Source organism: Poecilia formosa, unplaced genomic scaffold (genome assembly GCF_000485575.1).
Source record: "Poecilia formosa unplaced genomic scaffold, Poecilia_formosa-5.1.2 Scaffold19, whole genome shotgun sequence".
NCBI lineage: Eukaryota > Metazoa > Chordata > Actinopteri > Cyprinodontiformes > Poeciliidae > Poecilia > Poecilia formosa.
Genome location: NW_006799958.1, coordinates 4,105,398 through 4,123,574, shown reverse-complemented (window position 1 = coordinate 4,123,574; position 18,177 = coordinate 4,105,398). Strand labels below are relative to the sequence as shown.

At 39.5% G+C, this 18,177-nt stretch overlaps 1 protein-coding gene across 7 annotated transcripts in view; it reads right to left on the bottom strand.

Annotated features, from left to right (window-relative positions):
- Positions 1–330: 330 nt before the first annotated feature.
- Positions 331–18,177, bottom strand: part of LOC103134845 (interleukin-1 receptor type 1) — a 47,872-nt gene continuing 30,025 nt past the window's right edge. For 4 of the 7 annotated variants that reach the window (XM_016669059.1, XM_016669060.1, XM_016669061.1 and 1 more), the window contains exons 2-12: positions 9,412–9,507; positions 7,887–8,139; positions 6,540–6,720; positions 5,231–5,390; positions 4,862–4,924; positions 4,077–4,212; positions 3,838–3,989; positions 2,684–2,827; positions 1,957–2,124; positions 1,247–1,527; positions 331–1,118 (exon numbers count right to left, since the gene is read on the bottom strand). In XM_016669059.1, coding sequence (XP_016524545.1) covers positions 831–1,118; positions 1,247–1,527; positions 1,957–2,124; positions 2,684–2,827; positions 3,838–3,989; positions 4,077–4,212; positions 4,862–4,924; positions 5,231–5,390; positions 6,540–6,720; positions 7,887–8,139; positions 9,412–9,505 — 1,920 coding nt within the window. In that variant the 5' untranslated portion in view covers positions 9,506–9,507 and the 3' untranslated portion in view covers positions 331–830. Of the gene's footprint in view, positions 1,119–1,246; positions 1,528–1,956; positions 2,125–2,683; positions 2,828–3,837; positions 3,990–4,076; positions 4,213–4,861; positions 4,925–5,230; positions 5,391–6,539; positions 6,721–7,886; positions 8,140–9,411; positions 9,508–9,602; positions 9,628–18,177 lie in introns of those variants that run through there. The other 3 variants (XM_016669063.1, XM_007547321.2, XM_007547320.2) reach the window with 3 other exon arrangements.

Genomic DNA, 18,177 nt, shown 5'->3' with positions numbered 1-18,177 from the left:
TTCACCTGACTTGCGGCTGGCAAAAAAGACTACAGTATATATGCTAAAACGAACTAGCGTGCATAATGTGTGTGATACAGCCCCTGTGTAAGCCGGACAGAGAGAACTTCCGGGTCAGAGGTGAAATTAACAGCTCGCTTTCCTTTTTATTTTTGCAATTGCCGTTTTTCTAATTTTGTTTTAAAAACGAAAAAACAAAACAGAGCAAAAAAAACAACAAAAAAAAACACATGGTTGTTTTGTTTTACCAATTTTATTTTGAAACGAAAAAACCAAAGAACCGAACCATACACAAATTGTTTATCCACAAACAGGTTGCTAATTTAATTTTGACAAACCTTTTTTATCTGAAAGCTTAAGACAATGTATAACACCAATAAATATAAAATGTTACATGGAAAATCTTGAACTGTTGATTTCACATTTCACAGTAATATGTTATATTTTCATGTTTATGCTTTTTTATGAGCATTTTCAATAATAATAAGCAGCAGGAACAAAAAAAAAAACAACAGCTTTCATATTCTTTATGTGACCTTATAAATATGGAAAATATGTACAAATACTTTAATAACTTTCACAATTTACATTTACAATTTTCCTTCTTTACATGAACACTTAGAACAGGACAGAACTGGACAGATAGGCTGGTTTTACAGCTTCTGATTATTCTTCACACGTTTCTTTGACTTCACTACGTGTCAAACAGTTTTGGACTCTTGACTAAACCGAAATATTCTGCCAACATTACAAAAGATTAAAGTCAAATGTCATATTCAGTCGAGTTTTTTTTTCATCGCACCAATTCACTCAAACATTTACATCTAGCATTACAAGTTCAACAAGGCAGTTTTCTCTGGATAAGCCGCCCTCTTGCCTCTAACTGGCATATGATACCTAATTTCTTTCCAAAACCTGGAGGAAGGAGAGAGGGATGGTGACACTTGTGAGTCCTTTCCACGTCTCTCCTCGTCTTCTCTCCATGTCCTCCATTTCTGCCTCGTTCGGAGAGACTTCCACCAACACACGGCGCCCTGTTTCTTCCTCAGGTGGCGAACCGACTCGGGGAAGAGGGCCAGCTGGGCCGGGGTGATCTCCTCCAGCTCCACCAGAATAACCTGAGAGGACAGAACTCCATTAGAACCTCTTTGTTGAGGACACTGGAAGATTCTACATGAATAAGAGTTGCTTATTGGCCGAATTGTGTGACTTTCTGTGGCTATACGATGACATTTCTCTGTCTTACCTTTAAGGAGCCCTCCAGCAGCGCTCTGTTCATGGATGCCACACATTCCAGATGCTGCCTTGCGTCTGAAAACGCTTTGTCGTCACCACCAAAACCCACGCTGCCATTGCCCTCACTGGTCCTGCTTTCGATTTGATCAACCTCCTCGCTAATCTTCGTAATGTTGTTGTTGTTACTGCTGGTGCTGCTCGTGTGCCTCTTTTTAATGAAAGTGGAAGCGGTGTAGAGCAGGAGAACACGACGACTAGCCTGAAGGTTCTCATCCACAGAGTCCACGATGGCTGCAGGAAGACAGGGAGCAAAGAGAAAGATGAGAAACTGTTTAGAACCGGATGCTTCATGCAAACCATCTCTCTATGCAGCACTAGCTGTATTTTTGGCATCAATGTACTGCTGTAAGTTGAATCCGTGTCCTGGTCTAACATTTACTTTCAGCCTGCCTTTCATTTAGCCCTATCCAAAGACAACGCATCATGATGCTTCCACCACTACGTTTAGCTGTAGACCAAAGAGTTTAACTTTGCTCTCTTCTGACCAGCGGACCTTCTTCTACATGCTACACAACGTTATGTTTGTTTAGGTGCAAAATTCAAACAGCAAAGAGGCAGGTGCATGGGGATGAGATCATTTAATTATGACGATACAGGACGCGACAGACCGACACGAGCTTTTCCCCTTATGAAGCTAACTTTCCCATGTGGGAGACTTACCCTGCCCCGGCAGGCAGTCACGGCCCGCTATGAACAGTTTGTAGCCACAGGCCTGTTCCAACACTTCAGGCAACGTCTGCAGGGCGAACTTCTCCACTTCCTCACTGAAGCCAAAGGCACCAGGACTGGGGTATGCCACATAAGCATCATACAGCTTGCCATCAAGATCTAAAAGTGAAAAGTTCTCATTAGATGCACAACAAGGCTGCCGTCTGAACGCAGACAATACAATGTCACTTCAATATTTGTTTTTTGGGGGGTGGCTGAAAACAATAACCAGCTCGTCAACTAGCTAGCAATCATTAAAAAACATAACGATGACCGTCTCGTGGATGTTTGCCGTGAGTCATTTTTGCATCCAGGAGTTTTTCACGTTGGTCCCGCTCTGCGCAGCGCTGACGTTGTCGGTTAAGAAAGCGCCTGCGGCCCCTTTGAATGAGAGGCGGGTGACATTTTATCTGAAAGAGTGCAGGCAGGCCCTGTGGTTTGTGTGCTTCCTCTGTTTCTTGCACTGTATGAAGATGTGGTGAAACTCGAGATAAAACTTTGAGATTTTGTGACTTTGGAATAATGTGTGGGTACGCTGCAGCTACTGTATCTGTTTGTTTTTTTTAAGATTAGACGACGTTGATTGGGTGCTTCCATTTTATTCCAATGTGCGATCGCTTTTCAAGCGTCGAAGTATCCGCAGCACATTTTTATCTTCACCTCTGCTGTAAAGTGTTACCTTTATTTGTATAAAGGACTGGAAACGCTCTCCTGAAGCACAGCACAATGTCTATCCTGAAGATGTAGTAGACGATGACGCTGATGACGAAGAGAACAGTCACTCCACCAAACACTAAACCGATGGGAAGGATGATGTTCGGATCTGTGGAAACAAGAAATCACATATCTGAGTAAAATCAATTTACATTGAGAATACTTTGGTTTAGGCAGATTTTCCTTATAAATCCTCCTCTAAATCAAACTGAGTTAAAACCTACAAAACAAAAATTGTTTTTAAGCAACAATCTTTTCATTCTACTTCATCGATGCCTCCAAGGCTATGGATCTAGCTGGATAATCATAACAAGCTGTATTAGTGCAAAGCCACTTGTGCATCTCATATTTAACTTGAGACACCAGAGCAGGAAGTCAGAGCTAAAGAGGGGGAAGTCCATCGGGTGTTCAAAGGCAACTAGAATCAACATTTGAAAAGCGCGAGCAGCAAGCGCTAACGTCAATGTTTTTTTTGTTTTTATTTGTCAGGCTAAAAACTTGAGAGGAAATAAATCTCAGGTCACAACAATGAGGCTGTTGGAACATATTCAGGGCCACAAAATGACAGTTTTATGACCCATAATTATGAAAATGAGGATAATATTGTGGTTGGAATATGAAGTGATGATTTCAATAGATCTCTTTCTGTTAAAGATGAACTTCTACGTGTTGTTAGCGGTGGTTTTGGGTCCATCGTTCTCCGGTTGTCCAGGCAGAAGGATAAATGGAGTCTAGAGAGGCAACAGCTTCCTTTCCTTGTTCTATTTGTAATCCAGTCAGTGGAGAGCAGATATTTGTCTATGTTGTGTCAGAAAGTATTGCCACTTATGGTGGGTGAGTAGATGTCTTCTGATTCAGAAACCTAAAGAGCTTTTTCACTACTTTGATGTATCTGGTTCAAAATCTAAAATACCTCACATGTGGTCAAATCCAAATCTTAAACGGAGCAAAAATTCTTAGCGATACATATGTAGTGTATTACGTGAGAACAAAAGCAAAACCGAAACACAAATGCTCTTTAAACACAGAGTCAATGAAGAAACGGTTTTATAAGGTTAAGAGCAGCGACATTTGGCACGACAGAATCAAAGCAACACAGTTTATGCGCTCAAGCTTTACCTGTTGGCAGCAACGTAAAGTATCTCTCTGAATTGCCTTGGTAATTGAAGACCCTGCAGGTGTAGTTGAGGTAGAAATCCTCCTGCCTCAGTTCTGAGAAGTTAAGCAGCAGCTCCAACCACTCACCCTTTGGTTCATCTTGGGTCCGCGAACTGTTAAAAAGTCAAATCATTGAAAGCGTCGGCCTTAAAAGGTGGCATCATTTGTCCATTTGCAGAAGCTAATTTAAATGTACCAACCGCAGGGCTGATGTGTAGATGCGGTCAGACGGCTCAGAATCAAACATGACCTTATTTTTGTCCAACCAAATGACGTCAACAAAATGTTTCCCAGCACCAGGAACAAACACCAGACAACGCTTTGTGAAATTCGACCCTAAAAGCAAGAAGGAAGAAATTACAGATCTCTCAGCATGAGTGTACTTGTTGAGATAAACCATAGATGTATTTGAATTTTGTCTTTTTTATTTTATTTGTTTTCATTCATCTCTTTGTGAAACAAAGGAAGAACAAATTACAAATCTTTAAGGCCTGGATGTATTTGCTGAGGTAAAGCAGAGATTCGTCAAAAATAGTTGTCGTTTTTTTATCTGATGATTTAAAATCAAATCCAGTTCAGTAGGTTTGAATGTCAGAAGATGCAGAGCAAACTGTAGTTGAATTACATGCAACCTAAAGCAAATCAGCATGAACTTATGCTTTCTTAAGATATACTGAGATACTTGACCAGTGTTTAACCAAGTGATGCAAACACTGCACGGATAGTCATAAATAAAACTTGTTTAAACTGGTTTCTGGTGTGAAGAACCTGTTTTATTGCTGCTCTGATTTGTTTTGTAGATGGTGCTCATCTCAAGAGTTTTATGTAGGTCTGGAAAGTGTTGTGACTTACATCCGCAGTGAAAATGACACCAATAAAGAAATGGGTTATTTGTGCTAAACAACCCGGTTTTTAAGACTGCATCTGTAATAAATACCTGAGAGACTTTTTTTTCTGAGAAAGAAAGTCTAAAAGACGACCTCACCTTTTGCTGCCTTTATAATTTCATTTTCCGGTTCATGGATCTGTGGAGGCAGAAAGTGCTGCTCTGATAAGACAAAAAAAAAGAAAAAAAGAAGAAGTTACATTTAAAAAATATATATGTTATTTTCTGGTGTTATTTGTTGTTCTTGCCTTAGTCAAAGATTTCTCCATCAGTTGGTTCTTTGTGTTTGCTTGCTGTTTTAGTACTAACTATAGTTGTACCAGCTGTTTAATGTCTATTAGAAAAAAAATCCCTGCATGAATTTTTAACTCCAGTTTTTTTCCCTTTTTGTGTGTTATTTAAAAAAAAACAGTAGATATTTCCAAAGTTGGTTGCATAAAACATTTTTGCTGCTGAATCTGAACTGACCTGTGACCGTTGCATTCATGGTCTCTGACACAGACCTTGTTGCTCCATCCAGGGTAAAGGTCAGAGTGCAGGTGTATGCGCCACTGCCTTCAACTTTTACCATGTAGTGGATCCCCCCCCTGATGGTATGACGGCCTGTGTCCTGTATCAGGACACAGCCCTGAGTTGGAAGAGAAAATATATAAATATATATTCACAAAGATTTTCACTATTATTAAACGCCAATTTGATTGACAGTTCAAAAAAAAAAAGGCCATGACCATTTGTATTTTTAAAGGGGGGATAAATATTTATCCAATCTTAACCAGTCAATTTTATTTTCTTACAATCTGAGACTAAAGCAGAGAATAAAATTTTAATGTTTCAGGCAGTTGTGCCAAAACCCTGTTGAATACATTCTGGGTTTATCTGCAGCGCCATCTACTGTTTCAAATAAGAACTACAGCCCTTCAAACGCTTCCTGAAGGAAGAGATCGCGGCTGAACTCTCCGCCAAGCAAAAATGCACCTGAAGGTGGAGGATGCGAAAAGCCAAAAAAAAAAAAAAAAAGTTAGTGTGAAAAAGAGGGAGAAATCTCCAAGGAGATGCCGCCAAATGTGAAAATATTAAACATGTCTGCTCTCAAGTTTCAACTTGTGCAGCAACAGACATTAAACAACAACATGAAGGAGAAGAAGAAGAGACGTTTCCTTGCTCGAGGAGCATCCTATTGACAGTCCACTATCAGTGAGGTGCTGTGGCGTTTCTGCTATGGACAACATGAGCAACCACCCAGGGCAGCATCTTGTGGGGACACCCCCCACCTCCACCTGCCCAGGATCTGAATGTGAACAGGGAATAATGCAAACCTCCCCCTAGACTCCTCTCCCAGTTTTTTTATATTTAAAAGGTCTTACAGTTCTACTGCTAAATGTTCTTTTGAAATTAGTTTTTTGACCTCTGAGAGGGCTGTGCTCACATTATTTTCATGCTATTAGTTAACACTGGTCTCAAAATGACAATGTTATCGTTTATCACAATATTTCCTAGGACAACTAATCGGCCAGCAAAATCTGTTATCGTGACAGATCTAAGGACTATGGCAAAATCCTTGTTTTTGTCCAATCCGCCCTCCGACAATAAAATATTTACCATGTATGACCTCTCAACAGAACAACACTTCAATATTAATCCTTAAAAATTCTGAACTTTTTAAGGATTAATATTAGCTAAGCATAAAAAAACCTTAATCAAGGATAATTAACTGGTGTTTATCTGAATAGAAGCATTTTATTCTCTCACTCAGTGCATTGAATTTCATGCTACTCACTTTGTACCAACTAACAGAGACGTCCATGCCGTAGGTCTTCAGTTTGTGAATATAATCGCTCAGACGGCATACCACGTTTGTCCCCACATTTCGAGAATCTTTTCTTGGCCTTCCACACTCTCCAGCAACTGGCTGATCCATCACCAGCTTCGCGGTCTGCATGTAGCACTGAGACGGAGTTCTGCATGGAAAGACAAAGCAATGGGTTTGGCATGACGTCTCTGGCACAATAGAACTGTGTTTATCCATCTCAAATGTAATTTCGGGATCTTCGTCAGCTTTTCTTTTTTTTTTTACGAGTTTTTTTATACTACTTGACAATTTTTCTGCAAAGAGAAGATTTTTTTTTTTAACAGCAACCAGAGGCCTGTTTTACTGTAAGTCATGGCAGAGTGCTAGAAAACATAAAGTAGGTCAAACAGGAAGCTGTGGTTAGAAACATGATGAGGGAAGCTTGCATCTCTTAGGTTCACATCCCCATTGAGCTCTTCTTCTTCCGATAATTTGGGAGGGGGGGAAAGTGACAAACCTTGATGTCATGTTGCGGCTAACAGAAGCCTTTTCAGTTCTAACTTCCCAACGAGGAGAAACGAACGTTTGGTGATATCCCCACAATTTCTATGGAAAATATTCAGAGTAACCAAACCGTCTGTGGAGTGCGAAGCCACCAATCACGAGTAACTTATCAGGTTTGTATCTTTGCACTTTTATCCAAGTAAGCAAAATTGTTTAATTTTATTCTGACTTGGTCTGCTAAAATAATTAATATGGAACACAGCTGCTGGTACGACACATATCTACCCTTCTTTATTTTTTAGTATTAATCTATCTATATTATGTTCCAATGTTAATATATTTATTGCTAGTAAACTGCCTTGTATTGAAGAGAGTACCCCATATAGTTTGCTAATAAATAGTTCTAGACCTGTTATTAATTAAACTCTAAACATTGTATAAATAACTGTTAATTATGCATCAATTAAGACAAAGAATATCCACCAGTTTCTTGCCAAATAGTGAGCCAAATGTATATTTTAACTAGAGTTATTATGCTAAACATATAAGACCATCTTGTAAGCACAATAAGCTTTTATAAATGGAATCTTTTAGCATGTAGTCTGCTTCTTGTCTTTAATTAATAAAGAATAAACTGCTATTAGTCATTTATAAAGTGTTTGTAGATGAATTGATAACATAAAAGTTATTTATTAGCCATCTATAAGAGGAGCCTTATTGTAAAGTGGTACCAATATCAGTTTTCTGTAGAATAAACACAACTCTCTATCAAAGCTTAGCAGGGGACTTTGCAGTGTATCTGTTGTAATGACTTTGCCTTCAGTCTCTTACCGCACTATGGCGAGGTATTCCCCATCGTCGTCCAGAGTGGTGTTGAGGAACCAAAGTGTCTCCTGGAGCACCAGAATCCGACCGGTCTCGTTTCTCATCTCCTGTCCCGTCTTTGCGCTGAACCAGGTGATGTTGAACGGGACGGCGGTGAAGTTAAAGACGTCCGGAGACAGCAGGGTGCTGTAGAGCATGGCCGCGTCCCCGGGCACAGAGAACACCCGTTCAAACACGAGCTCGTAGTTGGTGCAGTTATCTGCAACGCAGGTCACATCGTTTATATCCAGGTGTTCAGTTCTCAACTTTCTGTCAAATTCTAGTTACTAAAATTAGCTTCACATCGTGTCTGTTCATCAGAAAACTCATGCTGTCAACTTAAATGTGTGACGTCACTTTCAATCCTAACGAATGACTGTGGATGTCCCTGTTAAAGCTCATTTTTAGCTATCAGGTATGATTCAAACTTCATCAATTATAACTTTAAGCAAACTTGTTTTAAACAAACTCGTCATTGTTAGTGAGCAACAGAGCACAGACGTCCTTTCTGTCAACTTTATTTGAAAGCAATGCTGCAGTTGCCTTGAGTAGGTGTACATTTTAAAACTGTGTTCCAGTCAGAGTCCCAACTTTAATCTGACAGAATATCTGGAGAGAGCAAAAGATCAGAGTGATGGTAAGGAGATCTTCCAGTCTCAAAAATCAACCAAAAATGAAACCTGCAAAAAGCTGAAACTATAAGACAGGTGTGATTGCTGTAATGTCAATAAGGATTTAAATTGTGGCACGCCAGGGTTCAATAAAAATGTAACAGATGAGGAAGCTGCTAGTGAGGGAGTGGAGGGGTCCATCTACCCCTTCTCTTACTCATTGGTATAGCTCAGCTTCCTGCCTTAGAGAGATTATCTTATAGACTGTTAAATAGGGTTGAGGAGTACAACAGGAAGTGGTCCCACTTCTTCTCATATGTGGGTTAAATGGCATTTCCAGCTCAGATGTAATTAGACTAGATGAACTTATGGTAATACTGTAATTATCTAAATGTATCAGGGTATAGGGCACTGTCATTTTATGTATGTCAATTTTCATTTGATGTTTATGTGTCCTGTCATTTTTTTAATTGTAATTTTCTATTATTATTATTATTATTATTATTATTATTATTATTATTATTATATTTTTTTGCTTCAAGTAATTTCTGCTAACTGTATTGGCCTCATGAATCCACAAGGACTAACCATTGTTTAGCTGATGCTACATTGTGATATGCTAAGTGTGGAATTATGGTATATTTTACTGTTGGAAAATCAATAAAGTTCAAGTCATTAAAAAATGTAACAGAGATATTAGTGACTGATACATTTATTTATTCATTGCTTTTGAGAGACGTGTGGATGTTATAATTTTGTCCACAAGAGGGCAGTGAAATGCTTACATGTGACTAGTGGAGGCTGTTGACATAGCCAAACCAGAACTGGTGGTCTCATATATTTATTCATGTGTTTATCACCAGAAAGGAAGTAAAACCAACCTTTCTTCATGAGCTGAGCCTGGGCCAGTCCACCACAGATCCCTGAAATCCAGAGGAACAACAGAAAGCTTTCCAGCGATGAACTCGGGCCCATTGCTGGAAACAAACGGAAACACATAAATGACCGTGCCTTATGGATTACAGCAGCAATCTGAACATGCTGTGCCAGCCAGTGGGTCTCTGACACAAACCTCCAATGTAAAGATTTTCATAACATTTTCTCTTCCTCTCTCTGCTCCTTCCTTCCCCATTCTCCTACCCTCTGCTCCTCAAGGGTGGGAGAATGGGGTATCTGTGGTACCGGTGCCGGTACCACAGATACCGGTACCGGAGGAGTCACAGCGGAAACTGCTGAAAAACGCTGAGTAATGCTTTCATTACGGTGAGAGGGTGGAAGCATGCTTTTCATTTACAGTTTTTCTCAGCGTCTTTCTCAAAACCCTTAGTTCGTACCTCAGCAGTAAACCTGTGAACTCTTCCTTCACCTCCACAAAGTCTCAGTGGACAATGCTCTTTGTTGATGCAGCGTGGAAATAGTCTTTTCAGAATGAGGAACAGAATGAGAGGAACTCCATCGGCATCCTGGTTGAAACCATTGCCCGATGATGTGAGAGCGATGGAAACTGGAATTTGTCTTCGGCCTCGCTCCTCTTCTTCTTCTCTTTGGCTGTTGACTCCATTCAAACCCTTGTCCTTTAATGACTTTTATTGTGGAGGTTACGACTACAGTTCCTTTTGCTCAATATCACTTAAGCAATTGATAATGTTGGAAAAGCAGAGAATTGAACATAATCATCTGTACAAGTGATTTGAAGATTGAACTAGTAGTTCAGTTCTGGTCTTAGAAATGCACCAAAGCGACTGAGGAAAAGGTGCAGAGACTTTTGAGAAAAAAATCTAAACAAAGTAAGTAAAATGTTAAAATCATATGAAATTATCCTATAAAAGCAAACGTGAGAATTGATCTGTGATGAAGCTCAAAGTTTATGAAGTAGACATTTAACACAAACAAGTAGGACAAAGCAAGGAGAGGATTTTTACCTAGAGATGGATTGTTCTCAGGTTTGAACTACGGTTGAGGGGAATAGTGAGAGTCTGGGGATACAAATGGGATTTTTTTTCTCAGCAGTTTTGTCTCCCTGGGAACTTCAGGAGGAGTAAGACTTTTCGTTTTCAATACCACCTCGCAAAAAACTCAGCACGTGAAAGAAACTAGGTCAAAGACATGAAGTACACCTCTGGCTCTCACTCAAAGGTACCAGAGGTTTGAAGGAAAACCGCTAAACGTGGACAGGTTGGCAAGAGTCAGTCAAACTGAAGCTGATACGAAGAAGAAGAAAAAACAGAAAGCTGTGTGAGACTGCTGCAGGGAAAATACAGAGAGGGGAAATTAATCTAACCACAGTATCCACTGCGCTCTGACTTCAGGTGAGTCCACAGTTAAAGAGGCAGGTGGAAAACATGTGTGGTTAAGCTGCGCTGCATGTAGCGTAGATGAGGTAGTTCCTGTGGTTTCACACTCATGTTGTTTTTCTTTCTCTGAATAGATGTTTAGGTTCTGAAGAACAGCCATAATTTTTATTATTATTCTTACCGTACTTTAAAGGGATCCATTAAGACATTTTAGGGGCCAGCGGGAGCTATGTCTTAAACGTCGGCCCTTCTAAAAAAGATGGTACCCCAGTCTTAAATCTAGAAGAAATCATGAATAACGACGCGTTGCAAACTGTGACACACACTCAGCAAATGATGAAAGATTCATAGTCACCAGTTAACTTGGTGACTATGAATTGGTAATTTAATTTTTTTTTTTTTGCTTTTGTGGGAAAGAAAAGCACAGATCAGTTTGTGGGAGGAAACAGAAGCACCAGGGGGAAATCCGCAGATGTACGGGAAAAACATGCCAGATCTCAACCAAAGCTGTGTCGGGCTTGATGTGGTTTCCTCTTTCTTCAGAGCCCAGGGCAGGTTTACATGCATGTGGAAGTGAAATAAACTTGATGAGAAACAAGGAGCAACACGAACACCCAAAGCTTTGCCGTCAACCTTCAGTCCCCAGCCGGCGCCTCTCGCCCCGTCAGACTAGCGGCAGCAGCAGCAGTTAGCAAACACGTCTGCTGAGCTTGTTGAAGAAATGACTTCTCAGTCTGATGCTCCTAATAACGGTTGTGAAGAATTGTCGTGTTGACGCGCAGAACGGCGAGTTTCAGAAAGTGTAGGCCAACATCAAGTCATCCGATACGGCTACGATGGGAAGTCAAATTACATTTAAGTTATTCTGGATAAACACCCTTTTTGAAACAACTTAAAGTAACGTATTTATTTGACTGCGCTATAAAACACCACCACATAGGTGGAAATTACATAAAGCCTCCTACCCAACCCGCTTATTAAACTGCTTGCTCATCCACGTCAAGGAGGCGGAGCTGCGAAGTGTGGAAAATGTATTTCTACTTTTACCGAACTGATTACTAATTATCTCTGAGATCAACTTTCCAACTCATAGTAAAACACACTTCCAACTTGCCCTGTTTGAACTACACACACCCTGAATAAAGGTAACACTCCCACAGCAAACCTGATCATCAACCGTTGTCTCGCTTCCCTAAGAGATTAACAATGGCCAACACCAGAAATGACTGTAGATTCCTATTTAAAGTAGACTGACTAAAAAAAAAAGAGGATTGTTCACCTGTAACATATAATAAAGACACATTTCTATGCCTGTCAGAAATGTTCTATGCTTTAAGCCTAACATTTCTGTCTATGCCTGACAGAAATGTTAGGCACAGAGCATAGAACATTTCTGACACGCATAGAGAGATCTCTATCTTTGTCTAGTGATTGGTCGGTCTTTGTCTTTATTTAGTACAGAAAAATACTAGAAGCCCCCCCCACACCCCCTCCTCGTCTTTATTTCTGTCTGCTTCCTTTTGGTCCTCACAAAGCCCACAGAACCACAAAACGTGTCCAAAAGAAAACAAAGAAATGCTCGAGTGGGCAGTTTGATCAACCCCAACAACTTCCTATAACAACAACCATGAGGACAGCGAATCATGTCTTCATGCTCTAATGACAGTGGAAGATCTCCAACTTTGTCTTGCAGCAAGAAGGCATGTTCTGCATGTTCTCCTGATGTATGGATGGGTTCTCTACATACACCATTGGACTTCCTCCCAAAGACCAAAACATGATTGTTAATTCACTAAACTCTAAGCTGAGTGAGGGTGGCATTAGTGTTTGTCCTATTCCTATGTGTATCCGTCTATATGTTGGACAAACAGGCACATCTTGTCCGGGTTGTGCCTTGCCTCTCGCACAATGACCTCTGGAGACAGGCACCAAGTCAAGTGGGTCTCTCCTGCACATTTCAGCAACAAAGAAATTCATAAAGCTTTAAATCATAAAAGCACCATAGACATTAAGCAATAAACAAAATCGTCATGCAAATACACATCAAATATGTGGATCGATGTACCGGTTACTGCTAGTCAAAGGGTTTTAGGCCTTGATTTATGGGAGCTCCGTGTTTCAGCTGTTTTGCAGTTTTCTGGAGGTTTGTTTGAGATTTGTGGCACATAGAAGCTGAATGCTGCTTCTACATGTTTGGTTCTGGTTCTGGTTCATCCCCAAGACCAGAAGACCTGAGAGGTCTGGAAGGTTGATACAACAACAACAACAACAACAACAACAACAACAACAACAACAACAACAACAACAACAACGTGCATTTTGGTGCAAAGCCGTTTAGTGGTTTATAAACTAACAACAGTATTTTAAAGGCAATTAAACAGGATAAAACTCTTTGAGATCAAAGATCTCTTTTACAATCATACAGTTCAATCAGTTAGTTACAAAAAGCACAACATCAGTAACAGAGTGGAAGTCATCAAGAAGCTTCTGGTGCTGGAAAAGTCATCAACCGTTTTATTTACTCACCGTCACTTTGTACAAATCAGTTTTCACTTTGACATTTCATTTTTTTTTTTAATAAAAAAAATATATTTTGTTGATTATGTATGATTTGTAAAAGCAATAAAAAAGGTAAACATCCAAAGGGGGCGAATTCCTTTAATAGGGACTGAATAAAAACCTTTCTGAGGTCACGGCCCTTTCTCTCTTCAAGAAATTATTTATCAAAAATTAGTAATAATAATAATCAGTAAGGCTTTATTTGAAGGGATGTTCATAAGAATGACATGACACTGTCATGACATATCTGTTATGATGCTGATTCATAAAGACTCTTTATGAGTCTTAGTGAGTCATAAGACATTCATAAAGAGTCTATGAATGTCTAATGACTGTCGTCAAGAAGTGTCATTCGGTAAGTAAAGACACTCTTAGTGCAGAGTTGCTTTAAAAGTTGCATTAAAACTGCCAACTTTGCATTATTTGGTAAATTTATACACTTAAATGCAAAGTTGGCACTTTTAATGCAACTTTTAAAGCAACTTTGCATTAAAAGTATCATTATTGGGGGTGCTGTGGTGGCGACGCACGATCCACGTATTGAGGCCTTATTCCTCGTGGCCGTGGTTGCAGGTTCGATTCCTGGCCTGGCGACATTTACCGCATGTCTTCCCCCTTCTCTCATTACCCAGTTTACTGTCAGACTTTGAAATAAAGGCCACTAGAGCCAACAAAACCTTAAAAAAGATTATTTCACTTCATGACAACATTCATAAACATTCATAAAGACTCCTTCGTGTTCATAACAGATGCCGTCATATTTATGACAGTGTCATGACAGTCTTATGCACGTCCCTTCAAATAAAGTGTTATCTAATAATCATTATAAGATTTCAAAAAATGTTGTGCAATCAGACTTTAACTGAGTGAGGGATTATGTCTGGTTGGTAAAATCTATGATAATCTGGAGTTTGTCTCCTTCCTAAAACTGTTTGATTTCTCTCTCTGGCAGACGGATGCCGCTCACAGTTGCTTGTTTAAAACGTCCATGCCCCGTCATCTGCCCTGCATTTCGCAACCTGTGGTTTTGGAGGTGGCACAATCATCACTAATATTCTCCTCTTTAGATGTTTTGCATTTTGGGTTTCCTTCCTGTTTTCAGAAGCCTCTTCTGCTCAAGACTCGTTCTCCTCTGTTAGAGAGCGTGGTCTGAAAAACTACAGCGCGTTGTGGTGAGATGCTCTGAGAGATTTCTGCCTGCTGGATTTATCACACAACTGAACAAACTGTGCTCTGGCAAACCTAGATTATACCACAGCAAACGGCATCGAGTAGAAACAATGTCCAAATCAAGATCAGCGAAGTATGCTGATTTTAAAAAAGGGTGATGTGAAAACAAGCAGAACTTGTTCTGAGTTTCTTAGATGAAACCCAGTGGTGGTTTACTGAACAACAACCTGTCTTGTTCTATTCATTAAATGTTTAACCAAATCCTGACCAGAAGCAGCACAGATCATTAAAAGCACATGTTAGGAAGTCCACACCAGCTACAGACAGATGTAGTTTAAAGTATCACATCATGCTTTTCTATATATGCTTTATAATGGAACATTTTATATACAATGCTTAAGAATAGTTACTACAGTTTCTCCATCTGCAACATGAAGAGAAAGGAAGTGAGCCCTCTTTTGAGGTTGGACTTAAAAAGCTCTTTAGTCGGATATTCAACATCCAGCCCTCAACACTGTGTTTTATTTACTTCCTCTTAATGCAAATGAAAGTGTGCAGGTTGTATTAGATGGTTAAGTTCCTACAGGAGGGTTTAAAAAAAAACTGAAACAAAATAAAAAATCTGTACCCTCGGATCAAAACAAATATGCAAAGTGCATCGACTCACCTATAAGATCAAGCAACGTGTGAGGCAGTGAGACACACAGGAAGGATTAGAGAGTTTGCTCTAGATGCCACACCAAAGAGAATAAATCTCACCTCTGACCAGGCGTGCAAAGTGCAGCTCAGTTAGTCAGCAGCTTGGTCCCACCTCCACGGTACGAAACAACACAGAGAGAAGTTTACCATTAAGGTAAAGCCGAGGTGTAGGGTGTTCACATTGTGGTTACTCAGTCACTCCCCGTGAATCTGGTGGAGATTTTACTGTTGAAAGTCTGCATGAGCAAAGACAAAAATGATATTCACTTCACTTTAATTATATCAATGTCAAGCATATATAGTTGACTTTTGCCTTTTAACTTTGAAAGACAAAAATGTGTGAATTTAAAAAGAACTAAATTTCTATTTAATATAAAGATTTTTGTTTCTCTTTAAGTTTACCTGTAAGTCTTCATAGCAATCTGATTTTATGTTTTTTATTTGACTTTTTTGCTCAAAAAAGTCAAATAACCCATAAATAATACTTGTTGAACGCAAATATTAACCATGTCAGCCTAGAAATGTGCAGGTGTCGGCTGTGAAGCATCTAACACTTGCACATTGCTTCAAGGTTTCAAAGCCAGGTGCAGCAAGAAGATATTCACACACACACACACACGCACACGCACACACACACACACGCACACACCTTTGTACTACTATCAGTCCAAGGGATTTATTTTGACATTCATTTCAGTAAAACCCACACACACCCACATGCTTTCTGGGAAAACCAAACAGCATACAAAGTTTAATTACTTCCTGTGAGCTTACATAAAAAGCTTCTCTTAACTGAAACAAAAATTAGCAACTAACTGCTATTGAATGACTGTTAAAATAAAAGATTGCTGGATTTGATTTTTACAACAAACAAAAAAAAACAAGAGAGGATAACAAGTCATACAGCTACTTTTATTGACAGGAAAAAAAAAGTGACAAGTCCTAATATCAACTAAAATTTGTCTTTTCATAATCTAGGTCCAAAATGTGAGTTTTTGTTTCATATTTACAGTTACATGGAAAAAATATCATCACGTAGAGCCATAATGTTCACAAAATTCTTCTACGGGGAAAATGTGGTTCATATTTGAACGGTTTGTGATTTGTCCACCTCACTGGATAAACCACCATGTATGTTTTTTGTCAAAGTAGCCATATTTGACTCACCATTCATTGTTTCTTGGCCAGACTTCGAGTTACGTTTTGATTCCTGATTTCTGTGATTCACCGTCGTCACCAGTCAACTGCCTTATGTTTGCCTTCTACTTAATTTTTCCTTTATTTCTCAAATTAAGGACATGATATTGAGCTACACACAACCCGGTTAAAAAGGAAAAGGCTTAAAAAGGAGCAATATGTCCCAGTAGGCTCAAAAGACAATAATTTTTAAGGTTAACAGATATTTTAGCCACACAAATTACAAAATGTAAATCCAGAATCGCAGGTGAAGAAGTTAACAAAAGAAACAAACGTTGTGTTGTCTTCCAGAAATGTTGAGTCATGAGTTTCCCCATTGAACTGAAGGTTTCTCAGCGAACATGTATTTGCATGCAGTTATGAGTCAGTCGCCATCATTATTCCCTGCGCACAGGAAAATGGCTCATTTTCAACGAAGACTTTCACAGAACCAACTACAACCCACAACGCAACAGCTTAATACATCTCAGCCCCAAAAGCTGCGTCATATAAAGGAAATCCACAGGATGTTTACCTTTTTATCTCTAAATACGGTTGATAATAACGCATACCAATTCTCACATTTAAAGACAAAAGTGTTTTTGTTATTTTTGATTAAATGTTTGTTTTTTTGGGGGGGTTTTTTGCTGCTAAGGATCCATCCTGCATTGTTTAAGGCTCTTGATAGCCGTTTGTGATTTAGATTTCTACAGTTTTCTTTGTTCCATGACTGAAATGTAGAAATTCTTAAAATGTAAGGTAATTGTTCAGATACATCACTTTTTAAAAGATTTCCACACTTTCAGCCATAGATTGGTCACAAAAACTGTCTAAACCTTAAAACCATATATATTTCCATGCATTTAATAAGGTTTTCATGAATTCAACACAAAGTAGAGCATAATTACCCATTCAAATCCAAATCGTGTGGTGAGTATTTGTCATCATTAAATATTCCCCCATCAACTGGTATTGCCATTATGACAAGATGAAAGTGATTGGTAACAAAAGCTTCTCGGCCACAAAGTTGTCTGCCATGTAAAACCAAAGCGTGGAGTCAGTGGAGGATAAAGTGCACAGGGTTCAGAGGTCACCAGCTTTCTACTGAGTCATCAGCAATGGTAATCTGATCTTCACGTATCGACCAGAGCTGCTCGGGAACAGTACATTGGTTAGCTTCGTGTAATGATTTTCCGTGGCCTAGCAGCAGCATCCTAGCCTTACATCAACAAGTCCAATGAAAGGCGCTGGGAGCTGTGATGTAAAACACACCACAAATAAGAGTATAGTGGAGACGGGTTCTTTACAGAGCCACAAACCTTATCTCATTCTAGTTTGTTTACCCTCCGCCTCGTCTGCGGAGGTTTGATGCAGACGGAAAAAGTGAACTCTGGTCTGACTAAAAACTTAAAAGTCTTCAGCTGAAGGTAACTCCATCGCTTTTTCTGGCACAGTTCAAATGTATATGAATGTCAAGCGGACCAGAGACGCCGCCAAAAGCAAGAGGTGGACTATGGCGCACGGCATTCTGGGTAAATACAACCAAAACAAACATACGAATCTAACCATAGACATAATATAAGAGTAGACGCCTCATGGACCGCTCTCGCCTATTGTCGCTGACGAGATTTAGGGCGGCCATCTTGGAGCGGTCCACCACTCCACTCAGCGTTATGTGACTTTCTTTCACTCTGTCAAAAGTAAGTAGCTCCCAAATCTTCCGTTTTTGTTTTGAAGGTTTCATAAAGT